General features: G+C 46.4%; 1 protein-coding gene across 1 annotated transcript in view; it reads left to right on the top strand.

Moving 5' to 3' along the window:
- Window positions 1–13394: 13394 nt before the first annotated feature.
- LOC104982847 (butyrophilin subfamily 1 member A1-like) overlaps window positions 13395–14509 on the top strand; it is an 11422-nt gene continuing 10307 nt past the window's right edge. Inside the window, exons 1-2 of the mRNA XM_010832297.1 lie at window positions 13395–13424; window positions 14186–14392. Of these exons, the coding sequence (XP_010830599.1) occupies window positions 14200–14392 (193 nt within the window). The 5' untranslated portion in view covers window positions 13395–13424; window positions 14186–14199. The remainder of the gene's footprint in view (window positions 13425–14185; window positions 14393–14509) is intronic.

The raw sequence follows: 14509 nt of genomic DNA, 5'->3' as shown, positions 1-14509 counted from the left end.
AGGTGGCCCATTGGACTTCACTTAAAATATATAAAGATAAAATTATTAAGAATTTCAAGATGGCAACAGCAGAGTCTTAAACCAAGAGTGGCGCCCTACCGAGTATGGATCCCGTGACCCTGCACAGGTGACACACCTCTGAAGTCATCCTGTTGGACCCACTATGGGGAGGGCAAGAGGATCTCCATCTTGAGGCTGTCAACCATCTTAAGGCAGGATGTGAACTGGGCCTGAACTTTGCCCAAGAATGAGGAAACCATTGTTAAAGAAAAGCCAGGTCTCCGTGGAGACCTCCTTCCCCACAGATGGCAAACGTGTCAAACAACAAGGTTGGAGTTAAGGTCAGGCTGCCCCAGTTAGATTAACAATGAAGATATCCCCCTTGAGATCTTCCTCCCCCATCTCCACCAGTGGAAGAGGCTCCCTTCCCTCCTACTGCGCCACTGAGTATGGTGGGAGCAATTGTGCCAGCATTATACCCACTCCTCCCCGGTGTAGAAGAGGAGAAAAAGGAAAAGCCAAGTGTTTAGAGACGGCTGAGGTCTACAAAGGAGCCACAAGAGAGAGAGGTTTCACAGGTGCCTTTCAGGGAGGTCCAAGCGGCACCATAGATGGGGCCGGCCAAGCACATCCAACCTGGCCCCACTCCTGTTTACTACAGACGTTCTCCACCACAGAGCTCTTGAACTGGCAAAGGCACACCCCTCCCTATTCTGAGAAGGTGCAAGGCACAATTCACCTAATAGAGACTACTTTAGGACCCACCATCCGGTGTGGGATGACATAGCCCAGCTTCTCCTCACCCCCTTCAGTATTTACCTGCTTGGACTTGAAAGATGGTTTCTTTTGTATAAGAGTGGCTCCAATTAGCCAAAAGATTTCTGCTTTCAAGTGGGAGGATCCTGGGATGGGTTGAAAGATCCAGATGACTTGGACTTAGCTGCCACAAGGATTCAAACATTCTCCTACAATATTTGGGGAAGCCCTGACAACAGAGCTCCTCTCCTTCCCATCAGATGCTAAGTGCCAGATCCTGCAATATGTGGACGACCTACTTCTGATGGCAGAGACTTGTACTCAATGCTGGGAAGGAACTAAGACTCTCCTGGGCCTGCTAGAACAGGCCGGATATACGGTGTCATGGAAAAAGGCCTAAAACCGCCAGACTGAGGTAAAGTACCTGGGATTCGTTATAAAGGAGGGGAGGCATGCCTTGGGCTTAGAACGGAAACAAGTTTTCAATCAGATATGCCAGCCTACTATCAAAAGGCAAGTGAGAGAATTTTGAGGAGCCATGGGGTTCTGCTGGATTTGGATACCGGGCTTTTCACAGATAGCTAAACCCTGGTGTGCTGCCACTAAAGACCCCGGGAATGACTCTCTAATTTGGGGTCCAGAACAGAATCACACTTTTGAACTATTAAAGAGAGTCATAAAGGCCCCCACACTAGGCCTCCCTGATTTAACCAAACCTTTTACTTTGTATGTCCATGAGAAAGAACAAGTAGCACGGGAGTGCTGACACAAGCAATAGGCTCACGGTAGCGACCTGTGGCTTATTTATCTGAAAGGTTGGATCCTGTAGCCTCTGGGTGGCCCCCATGTCTGAGAGCAGTGGCAGTCACCACCATTTTAATGAGAGAAGCTGACAAACTATGGGACAGACTATTATAATAAAAGTGCCACATGCCATCGTCACTCTCCTAATGGGGCCTGGGGCAAGGTGGCTTTCCACCTCTCAGATGCTGCATTACCAAGGACTTTTATACGAAAATCCCCAACTTAAGGGTGGAACCCTGTCAGGCTTTAAACCCAGCAACTTATTTACTGGTGAGCCAAGGCACTCCCAGCCATAGTTGTGAGGAGATGCTAGAGGAAGTCTTTTCTAGCCGACCAGACCTCAGAGACATCCCCTTAAGTCAACCAGACGAGACTTACTACACAGACAGGACCGCCTACTTGGAACAAGGACACGAGAAAACTGGATACGCGATAACAACAGACGCAGTAGTCGAAGCAGGACGACTACCCTCATACGGGGTCCTGAAATTGGCTAAAGGTAAAAGGTAAATATATACACTGACTCACGGTATGCCTTTGCTGCCTTACATGTACACGGGGCCATATATAAAGAAAGGGGGCTATTGACTGCAACTAGCAAAGAGATAAAAAATAAAGAGGAAATTTTGTTACTGGTGGAAGCAGTGTGAAAACCTGCTGCGGTGGCAGTAATGCCCTGTAACGGCCACCAGAGGGCAGACACACCACAGGCGAAAGGGAACTGTTTGGCTGATGGAGCAGTAAAACAAGCAGCTGTCTAGGACAATATAGCAACCAAACTTAGGGTGCCGCCTGTGGTGTCTACCCTACTAACCGCCCAAGCGGCCCCAGTCTATGACCCGGGTGCAAACTGAACAAGGAACACTGCAGAAGGACGGATGGTGGGAGCTCCCGGATGGGAGATTCTTCATTCCCTCTAGGCTGGCATTTCAACTAGTTACGGAATTCCATCAGTTCACCCATTTAGAAAAGACAAAGACTTATGAAATTTTAGCCCGCTATGTTGTCATACCATGTCTAACAGACTTGTGTGCCGATGCAAGCTGACGATGGGTAACCTGTGCCAGGAATAACCTGGCTCCGAGGAGATAGCCCCTCCCGGAATACAATTAAAGGGGACCACACCATTTGAACACCTGGACTTCACTGAGGTAAAGCCATGCCGAGGATACAAATATTTACTGGTGATGGTATGTACCTTTATATCAGACAAGGACTGAGAAAGCAAAGGAAGTGGCCCAAGGCATGCTGAGAGACATTATTGCTAGGTTTGGGTTCCTCAGAGTATAGGATCAGATAATGGGCCCCCATTTGTGACTGTTACTCCAATTGGTTTGCAAAGCAATGACTATCAAATGGAAACTACATGCAGCATACAGACCACAAAGTTCAGGGGTGGTTGAGAAAATAAACCGGACCATCAAAGTAACTTTGGCAAAATGGGTGCAAGAGACTGGGGCCCCCTGGATGGATATGCTGCCACTAGGGTTAATGAAGATCAGAATGACAATCACCCCCACCCCCAACCTGGGGTATTCCCCCTATGAGATAATGTTCAAGAGGCCTCGCCCTCTTATTCAGGAAGTAAAAGGCAATCTATTATAGAAAGGAGGGATGGAGGTGTCTCGGCAATGGAACAATTGGGAAAGGTGATCCATGACCTCACCCCTTATGTTCAAAAAAGAATTCCATTTTCTCTAGACACTGCTGTACACCCATACTCACCTGGAGATTTAGTATGAGTAAAGGATTGGAAGCAACAGACACTGTCCCCTACCTGGAAAGGGCCATACACAATTGCAGTAACCACTTCCTCTGCAGTTAAAGTTGCAGGTACTACTCCCTAGATTCACCACACCCGGCTCAAGACAGCAGCAGAGGAAAAAGGACACTGGACCACCCATTCTAACCCAGAGGAGCCATTGAAGACCCGACTTGTCTTCCATTGGCAACCACAGATTCAGGATGGAGCCTCTGAGAATAATTCTGCTGTTCCTGATTGGCATGATGACCCTACCAGGACTGCAAACAGAATACTGTGTTCCTGTCCTGGGCCCACTCATATGCTGCTGCTGCTAAGTCGCTTCAGTTGTGTCCGACTCTGTGCGACCCCAGAGACAGCAGCCCACCAGGCTTCCCTGTCCCTGGGATTCTCCAGGCAAGAACACTGGAGCGGGTTGCCATTTCCTTCTCCAATGCATGACAGTGAAAAGTGAAAGTGAAGTCACTCAGTCGTGTCCAACTCCTAGCGACCCCATGGACTGCAGCCTACCAGGCTCCTCCGTCCATGGGATTTTCCAGGCAAGAGTACTGGAGTGGGGTGCCATTGCCTTCTCCAATGCAAACTTCCATAATACTTCTGTTAGGTTTGTGGGGCCATGCCTTTGTCAGTGATGGGTGGACTTCCTTGGTGGGTGTCTCCCCTATGCAGAGGGGACTTTAGCTCCCTCTGCTCGTTTTTGAGACAGCAACGAGAGGCATTTGCTTCCTTGGTAACTCACAACCTGCCACTTCTTACCTGGCATAACCTGGGCTTTAACCAAATTGATCAAGGCCATGGGGTAACGTTTGAGGTAAATGCAAGCCTTACAAAAGTGGCCAAAGCCTATACCTTTTACTTAAAAAATAAAAAGAATGAGAACTCAATGGCAAGTAAGAAGGGCCAATCCATCAGGTAATTTGAACAATTTTACCAGATATGGGATGAATATTTTTGGATGACCCCAGAAAAAAGTCAACCGATTGTCCCTGCCCCTATCTGTTGGGAACAAAGGGAACAAAAAGCTGGATTTGCTGACCATTCCATGGATCAAAAAAAATTGAAATATGTGGGATATTTGTCCTCTGAGCAATGTGAACAAACATTAGAGGTCACTTATCACCCGGATTTATCAGCCCACTGGCCTGGCTCAGACTGGAAGTGCAACCCTGGGATCTGATGGGTGGCCCCAATGGCACCCAATGACTATATGGATCGAACTTACGGCCTTGGCTTCCAGTCAGTTGGGTAGGCCACCTTACATTACAGTTTGCCTTTGCTCATGGAAGTGTTAAGCCACCCTTGCAACAAGCCCCAGTAAATTTGCCTTACTTACATGTGCGTTGGGTAAGGTCTGTGTTTCAATGCTATGATTATACAACTGCCTTGTTCATACCATCTATCAGTTCAGTTCAGTTCGCTCAGTCATGTCCATCTCTTTGCGACCCCATGGACTGCAGCACACCAGGCCTCCCTGTCCATCACCAACTCTTGGAGCTTACTCAAACTTGTGTCCATCAAGTAGGTGATGCCATCCAACGATCTCATCCTCTGTCATCCCCTGCTCCCACCTTCAATCTTTCCCAGCAACAGGATCTTTTCAAATGAGTCCATTCTTTGCATCAGGTGGCCAAAGTATTGGAGTTTCAGCTTCAGCATCAGTCCTTCCAATGAATATTCAGGACTGATTTCCTTTAGGATGGATTGGTTGGATCTCCTTGCTGTCCAAGGGACTCTCAAGAGTCTTCTCCAACACCACAGTTCAAAAGCATCAATTCTTTGGTGCTCAGCTTTTATAGTCCAATTCTCACATCCATACATGACTACTGGAAAAACCATAGCTTTGACTAAACAGACTTTTGTTGGCAAAGTAATGACTCTGCTTTTTAATATGCTTTCTAGGTTGGTCATAGCTTTTCTTCCAAGGAGCAAGAGTCTTTTAATTTCATGGCTGCAGTCATCATCTGCAGTGATTTTGTAGCACAAAAAAATAAAGTCTCTCACCATTTCCATTATTTCCCCATCTATTTGCCATGAAGTGTTGGGACCATGATCTTAGTTTTTTGAATGTTTAGCTTTAAGCCAACTTTTTCAGTCTCCTCTTGCACTTTCATCAAGAGGCTCTTTAGTTCACTTTCTGCCATAAGGGTGGTGTCATCTGCATATCTGAGGTTATTGATATTTCTCCCGGCAATCTTAATTCCAGCTTGTGCTTCATCTAGCCTGGCATTTCACATGATGTACTCTGTGTATAAATTAAATAAGCAGGGTGACAATATACAACCTTGATGTAGTCCTTTCCCAATTTGGAACCAGTCTGTTGTTCCATGTCCAGTTCTAACTGTTGCTTCTTGACTTGCAAACAGATTTCTCAGGAGGCAGGTCAGGTGGTCTGGTATTCCCATCTCTTTAAGAATCATACCATCTATAGGGACAACAGACATTACGATTAGAGCAGAAGCTCTAACTAGCTTCACAAAACAGGCCCTCCTGGATAATGAAAAGGCAATTCAAGCTCTAAATGAGGAATAAATACAAACAAGAAAGGCAGTGATTCAAAATCGGATACTTACAGCTGCCCAGGGTGGGACCTGTGCCATAATTAAAGTTAAATAATGTATATATATTCCTGATTTGTCCGGCAATGTATCAGCCACCCTTAACTATATAAAAAACCAGGTGAAAGCTATGTCTACTGATAATCTTCCTTTCTGGTCATCAGTATTTCCTTGGATCAAAGGTGAATGGTAAAAAAAATTATAATTATTTTGTTAATCATTATATCATTAATTTTTGGACCTTGTATTCTCTAATGTATAACTCAATGTGTAACCTCTAGGCTAACAGTCCTGCTACAATTGCATAATCCCCATATACAGTACTTACCTATGACTGACACCCATCATAAAGGATAAGATGAGCATCAAGAGGAGGAAATGTTGGGGCCGCTATGGGAGGGCAGGAGGAACTCCATCTTGAGGCCTGCCTTAGACATCTTAAGGCAGGATGTGAACTGGGCCTGAACTTTGCCCAAGAAAGCAAAAGAAAGACCAGGTCTCCTTGGAAACCTCCCTCCCCACAGAAGGCAAACATCTCCGAAAAAGAGATTGGAGTTAAGGTCAGGCTTTTCCAGTTGGATTATCAACAAAGAGATCCCTCTTGACTATAATCATTGTTCCCCTTTTAACCTTGGTTGTTAATTCTCCCTGCACCTGCATGTTGCAAAACTAAATCATATACATCACAGAAGTTGCTAACATGTAACCAGTCACATAGTGAGGGGGTATAAAACCGGGTCTCTTGGAATCATCGGGGTCCTTGTTGGGAACCAATTATCCTTGGACCCGCTGGTGTAATAAACTGTACTCCACTGTTTTGAGTGTCCTCCGAGGTGTACTTTGCAACTCCAGATTCTCATTTTTTTCCCATAACAATCCTAGTCTCCTTGCTCTCTCTTGGACCTGCCCTCTCCTCTTCAGCCCCCTGGTTGCCATCCAAGTCACTGGAATCTCTCCTGCAGCTGTTATGATAGTTTTCCTACTTCCTGTTGCCTTTGCTGTTCTATCCTAAGAGAGTCTCATAAAGCATATATTTAACCTGGTCCTTCTAACCCCTCTCCTTCTACATCCTTCTGTGAAAATAAAGTATAAAATTCTAAGCATGGAGTCCGAGGCCCTCGGTGACCTGCCCCGGTCAGCTCTTCGATCTCACCTCCTCCAATCCTCAACCCCCGACAAGTAGTCCTTATCCAAGCAAACATCTGACTGTTTGCTTGGTACTGGGTACTGTTGCCAGATTTTGTAAATAAAAAGCCAGGACGCCTATTTAAATTTATTTCATGCATATTTGGGACGTATTAACCAAAAAATTGTTTGCTGTTTACCTGAAATTCAAATTTGAACTGGGAATTAACCTTATTAGCCACTGAATCTCTCTTTTCCTCCAGTTCATACCTCAGAGACCACCCCCTCCTGGAAGTCTCCTGGGTTTCTCACCACTTCCCTCATCGGAGCACCAACACCTTACTCTCCTTGGTCTGTGCTGTTTGGCCCCCAGCAGACCTGGGGCCAAACAGCCTAATTTCAAAGTCTAGAGTCTCGCTTCTCTACTTGTGACACATCATTGAATCTCTTTCTGCCTCACTTCCTGCATCTGTAAAGTGAATATGATGAGGATGGTGGTGATGAGGGGTAATAGCACCTGCCTCCCAGGGCCCTTATAAGGACTCACAAGTTCATACATGTGTAAGCCACTGAGGATGACTGCAGGCACATGAGAAATAGTAATTATTTGCTGTCTGAATGACTTGGCTGTGGATTCCCAGCCAGCAGGACCTCTGTTTAATTTATGGCACTCTTGGCTCCTAATACAATACCTGGGCTGCGAACGAGGTATGCTTATTGAGTGAAATTACCTGCTTCTCAACCTAAACTTTGAGAAGGAAGGATATAAAAACCTGATCTAAGGTTTTCCAGGGATTAAGAAGGCTCCTGTTGCTGGGCTTTATCCTCCCCAGGCCCCTGGGGGTCCGTGTGGGACAGTTCTCCAGTCTGGTCTCTGCTACTTCCACACCCTCCCTATTTTTAGACCTCCTCACCACCCTAGCTTTTCCATTCTCCTGTCTCACCAGCCGTGTTTGCTGGATATACAGCTGAACCTCGCTCTGCTGGTGGGGAAGAGGGGATACTAGGCATCTCCCTGCCCAACTTCTCCGGATCTAGCATCTCGGCCAGACTCTTTTGCTCCTGTGACCCAAGTCTGACAAACTCCAGAGAAGAAATATTTCAAAGGTGCTAGAAACAGGGGCAGCAGAGGAGAAAGGGGAGAGGAGTAAGAACCCGTGTGGGAGGTTGTTATTGTCGTTGTTTTAGAAGCCTATGGACTGTATGTAGCCCACCAGGTTCCTCTGTCCATGGGATTTCCTCCTCAGAGGAAAATTCCTGACCCAGGAATCCAACCCTCAATAGGAGTCTCCTTCTTTGGAAGGCTGATTCTTTACGGCTGAGCCAGTGGGAAAGCCCTGTGTGGGGGAGGTATGTGTAGATCAAACCAGGAGAGAAGGAACTTGAAAACTATATTATTCCTTTCATGTTCAATTCAGTTCAGTGCAGTTCAGTTGCTCAGTCATGTCCAACTCTTTGCGACCCTGTGGACTGCCACACGCCAGGCTTCCCTGTTCATCACCAACTCCCAGAGCTTACTCAAACTCATGTCCATTGAGTCAGTGATGCCATCCAACCATCTCATCCTCTGTCGTACCCTTCTCCTCCTACCTTCAATCTTTCCCAGCATCAGGGTCTTTTCAAATGAATCCGTTCTTCGCATCAGGTGGCCCAAGGATTGGAGTTTCGGTTTCAGCATCAGCCCTTCCAATGAGTATTCAGGACTGACTTCCTTTAGGATTGACTGATTGGATCTCCTTGCTGTTCAACAGACTCTCAAGAGTCTTCTCCAACACCACAGTTCAAAAGCATCAGTTCTTCACCGCTCAGCTGTCTTTATAGTCCAACTCTCACATCCATACATGACTACTGGAAAAACCATAGCTTTGACTAGATGGACCTTTGTTAGCAAAGTACTTACTCTGCTTTTTAATATGCTGTCTAGGTTGGTCATATCTTTTCTTCCAAGGAGCAAGCGTCTTTTAATTTCATGGCTGCAGTCACCATCTGCAGTGATTTTGGAGCCCCCCAAAATAAAAGTCTTTCACTGTTTTCATTGTTTCCCTATCTATTTGCCATGAAGTGATGGGACCAGATGCCATGATCTTTGTTTTCTGAATGTTGAGTTTTAAGCCAACTTGTTCACTCTGCTCTTTCACTTTCATTAAGAGACTCTTAAGTTCTTTTTTGCTTTCTACCATAAGTGTGGTGTCATCTGCATATCTGAGGTTATTGATGTTTCTCCCAGCAATCTTGATCCCATCTTGTGCTTCATGCAGTCCAGCATTTCTTATGATTTACTCTGCATATAAGTTAAATAAGCAGGGTAACAGTATACAGCCTTAATGTACTTCTTTCCTGATTTGGAACCAGTCTATTGTTCAATGTTCAATTCTAACTATTGCTTCTTGACCTGCAAACAGATTTCTCAGGAGGCAGGTCAGGTGGTCTGGTATTCCCATCTCTTTCAGAATTTTCCAGAGTTTGTTGTGATCCACATAGTCAAAGGCTTTGGCATAATCAATAAAGCAGAAATAGATGTTTTTCTGGAACTCTCTCACTTTTTCAATGATCCAGTGGATGTTGGCAATTTGATCTCTGTTCCTCTGCCTTTTCTAAATCCAGCTTGAACATCTGGAAGTTCACGGTTCACATACTGTTGAAGCCTGGCTTGGGGAATTTTAAGCATTACTTTGTGTGAGATGAGTGCAATTGTGCAGTAGTTTGAATATTCTTTGGCATTGCCTTTCTTTGGAATTGGAATAAAAACTGACCTTTTCCAGTCCTGTGGCCACTGTTGAGTTTTCCAAATTTGCTGGCATATTGAGTGCAGCACTTTCACAGCATCATCTTTCAGGATTTGAAATAGCTCAACTGGAATTCCATCACCTCCAGTAGCTTTGTTCATAGTGATGCTTCCTGAGGCCCACTTGACTTCACACTTCAAGATATCTATCTCAGGTGAGTGATCACACCATCGTGATTATCTGGGTCATGAAGATCTTTTTTGTACAGTTCTTCTGTGTATCCTTGCCACCTCTTCTTAATATCTTGTGCTTCTGTTATGTCCATACCATTTCTGTCCTTTATTGAGCCCATCTTTGCATAAAATGTTCCCTTGGTATCTCTAGTTTTCTTGAAGAGATTTCTAGTCTTTCTCATTCTGTTGTTTGCCTCTATTTCTTTGCATTGATCACTGAGGAAGGCTTTCTTATCTCTCCTTGCTATTCTTTGAAACTCTGTATTCAAATGAGTATATCTTTCCTTTTCTCCTTTGCCTTTCACTTCTCTTGGAGTACAAAAAAATTTCCTTTCATGTTATTCTTTAATAAACTCTGTCTGGGCAAGAAAAAGATCCACTGGGCTTGAGCCAAGGAACTATGCATTTGTGTGACACTTCTCAGCTGGGTGGAGCTTCCTTTCCTGCTCTCATTGCCTGACTCACCAGCCTGCACAAAAGTCAACTGGCCCCCTAATCAGTCGGTCTGAGCTGAGGTCGGGGTCAGGGTCAGCACGTGCAGCCTCTGCAACAGGGCAGGCCTGCTGCACAGCTGAACCAGTTCATAAGTCAGTCTTTGAGGTTGACAGAGCAGGGTTCACTCTGGCATTGCTGCTGTCTGGCTGAGTGACTTTGCTCCATTATCCAACTTCTCTCAGCCTCAGTTTTTTCAGAAAATTGAGGTCTGGTGCAAGGACATGCTGCTGTCCATGGGGTCACAAAGAGTCGGACATGACTTAGCAACTGAACAACAAAGCAGAGATGGGAGGAAAGGATGGAGAAGAGAGAGACTTGAGATGGAAGCATTTTGAAAGGAGACTAATGATGGGATGTAAAGGGTGCTGCCCACAGCAAGAAGTCACATCAGAAGTGAGCCAGCAACCCTGCCCTCCACCTTCTCCACCACTTCCTTTCCTCTCCAGGCCCTGCCTCTCCAGTCGATTCCAGTACATTTCTTTCCTGTGCCTGGGGATCACCTGCCTTTGTACCACCAGGGGCTGCTTTCATTTTCTATTTATGTATTGATCGCTTCAGTGGGATATCTTTTAGCCAGATGCAAAAACAACGCTGCCAATTCCTGTCTCCAAATACCTGGGACCCAGGGTCTCTTCCCCTCTGAAGTCCTCCAGATTGGATTCCCAGAACAAAATAGGAGTAGCATGGGGCCAGGGAAAGATCACTAGGCTAAAAATCTGAAAACCAATTATGTTATGACTTTGGATACATCCATTAAAGCATCTTAGCCAGGATGTCTGCTGCAAAAGGATAAGGAGAAAGGGAGAGGAACTAGATGAGATCTGTCATATTATGAATTCTGAGAAAGCCTAGGCTCTAAAACAGTTGCATTGATAAGGGTAATGGAGTGCGAGGACCTCTCTCCTGACTTATAAAATGTTTTGAAGGTTCATAGGAAGGAGATTTAGGAGGGAGACGCTATAATGATCAAAGACTTTCATGGGTGAGGTGACATCTGAAGACACAAACAAACGAGCCTGGTGTGCTGCAGTCCATGGGATCACAAAGAGTCAGACACGTCTTAGAGACTGAACAACAACAAAGGCCCAGACCAGTCACAGTCCTGGCACAGTCCAGAAAGGCAATTGAAGAGAGCTTACTGGAGGGGCCATTTGCAAAGGTCAGGGAAGGGACACCAGCAAGGAACAGTGACATACTCTGAGGCCAGTGCAGGAACATCACTGGTGGGTCTGAAAGAGCAAAGGGAGAGTATTTTCCAAGCAGGTGAGGTCTGTAGCCACAGTAGTGTCCCAACAGAGCTCTGACTCTAGAGCAGGGAGGCCGCCACTGTCACCTGCTGACCAGTTGGGACTGAGACCCTGGAGTCTCAGTTATCCCCTTTGGATTTTGCTGTCGTCCCCTTTGGGCAGGTCCCCTCCAGAAACCAGACTGCAAAGACTGCTGAATCTGCCCTCAGGGGTCAGCGGACTAGGAAAAAGTAAGGAGGAGATTGGGGTTGGGGGAGAGTGAGAGAAGTTCAAATAAAGATTAACCGCCCAGACAACTCTTCAAGGATTTGCCATCCAGAGGGATAGCTCAATGTTAATCAACAACCACAGTGTTGAGTTGATTGGGGTGAGAGCTAATAGAGCCATAGCTAATATTTACCGAGCGTTCTGTGCCAGGCACTGCACCAAGGCTTCACACACACACCCAGGTTCCATCTTCACAGCCTTCCTACGAAGCCATCACTACAGTTCAACGTGTTTTGTAGAGGAAGCTTAGAGAAGTAAATAACACGCCCAGGTTCACACAGCCAGCAAAACAAGTGGATTCAAACATGAATCCAGATGGCATAACCCTAGAAATACTTGCCCTTTTAGCCAAAATGCTGTGCCCCTAGGTCAAGAACACATTTACTACCCACATCTGGGTATCATCTGGTTTGTGGGCCTTAAAATCTGCCAGCCAGAGAGAGGCTCAGATTTGGAAAGGACTTTTGCAGAGCATTTATCCCACTGAAGTTTGCTGAGGGTATTAATACTTGGTGACTCATTTGATCTGTTCATAGAACCTGTTTCCCAGGTTCTAACTGCTCTAGAGCATCATTTTTATACTTTTACCCACTTTGCCTGCCCGCCGTGAACGTTGTCTCCTGATATTAATAAGAAAATCGTACATTCTCTGACTCCACCCCTCTACCTGACCTTTCTTCCTAGCACTAGCTCCTGTCCCTGTTGTCCTCTCATCATCCTGCAAATCCCTATAGGACTGCTGCTGCTAAGTCGATTCAGTCGTGTCCGACTCCGTGTGACCCCATAGACAGCAGCCCACCAGGCTACCCCATCCTTGGGTTCTCCAGGCAAGAACACTGGAGTGGGTTGCCATTTCCTTCTCCAATGCATGAAAGTGAAAAGTGAAAGTGAAGTCGCTCAGTCCTGTCCAACTCTTAGCGACCCCGTGGACTACAGCCCACCAGGCTCCTCTGTCCATGGGATTTTCCAGGAAGAGTACTGGAGTGGGGTGCCATTGGCTTCTCCACCCTATAGGACTAAAGAAGTGAAAAATGTTTATCAGATACATCCTGCATTGAGCTTTCTTTCTGGTTCTGTTTTAACATAAAATTATTTGCCTCCAGCTTGTTCTTCATTCCTAGGTCCCCCAGCCATGTCACTGCCCTATCTCCAGTAACCCATGAAATATGGCCAACAAGCTGGCTGAGCTCAAAGGCCTCATGGCAAGTGATATGCGTTCCCAGTAGGCAGTGCTGTGGAGAAACTGACCAACTCAGGTCTGTGCAGGCTGATCTCTAGACTTCGCTTCTCTCCCTGAAAACATCGATATCTTACATCATAAATGTAGAGGAAAGGGTTTCACAGTCCAGAGTTCATCCCCATAATAGACAGTGTCACCATCGGGGCAGGGGCACTGTGATCAGATACATCTACCTGGAGTTCTTGGGGTGCCCTGCCAAGGGCAGATCCAGCCCGTGAGTATTTCCCAGCCTCTGCCTGTGCTCCCGCCTGAGAGACCAGGCAGTGGACAATCCTGACTGGAGCCCGGGTCCAGCCTAGTTTCTGAATCACAAAAGTGATTCAAAGACTGAGTCACCGTGAGGAGCCGAGAAATGTGAGTGTGTGAGAATTGACAGTGGGGAGACAGCCAGCAGGTGTGAGCTGCAGGCTTCTGGAAGGCCCAGGCCCTCCAACTCCTCTCTCTACTCCTCTGTTCCTGCCTCCATGCTCAGCACAGGTCTGGCCCACAGCAAACAGTGCTCTCTGCTTAGAAACTCAAGCCAGCTTCCCTGCCTCCCAGGCCAGCTCCCCTCTGCCTGCTGCCTTGCTTGGATTCTCTGTTTCTCCCATTAAACCTCCAGGCAGAAAACTATTCATTCATTCTGCAAAATGGTTGCTGAGAGTCTCCTGTGTTTAAAGTTCCCTGATTTAGCAAATTGTAATACAAGGTATTTTACCTAGTGATCCTACCAATATAGAGAGATGAAAACATTTTAAGAGTTATGGACAAAAATAAAGCAGGGACTCAGATGTATCTGTTCTCCCAGACTCCTGAGGGAGAGGTGTGACCCATCTCAAGGTTGGCCCAGTATCCTTCATTCCTACCTGTCTTCTCCTCTTCTCGCTCTTACTGGTTGGGAAGCAGCTCATTTGGCAGGGAGCAACCCTTGAGGTGACAGACTTTGCAGCCGAGGCATGAAGGACAGTGAACTTCCTGGTTCCCTCTCCCTGCAAGTGAGACAGGAGCCCATGGACATCCAGCAGCAGCAGGAGCAGTCCTCTCGGGTCATGAGCTTGGACAAGGATGGGACCCATCTGCACCGCAAAGGGCAGGCCTGTAGCTCTCCCACTGGGAGATGCCAAGTCAGAGTCCCTGAGTACTCACCATTTGCCCAGGGCTGGGACTTCCATGAAGCCACCACTGCTGGGCAGAAGGATGCAGGTGAGGATGGCTTTTAAAGGGACAGAGGGAGGTACACGTGTGTAGTTCTCTGCCTTTCTTTTAGCCTCTTTGCAAATGGTCTGAATCATTTCTGGAAGTCCTCTTGGTCTTTTTTTT

This window comes from Bison bison, unplaced genomic scaffold (assembly GCF_000754665.1).
Source record: "Bison bison bison isolate TAMUID 2011002044 unplaced genomic scaffold, Bison_UMD1.0 scf7180017860731, whole genome shotgun sequence".
Taxonomy (NCBI): domain Eukaryota; kingdom Metazoa; phylum Chordata; class Mammalia; order Artiodactyla; family Bovidae; genus Bison; species Bison bison.
The sequence above is the reverse complement of the archived record's forward strand: the minus strand, read 5'-3'. Positions and strand labels throughout refer to the sequence as shown.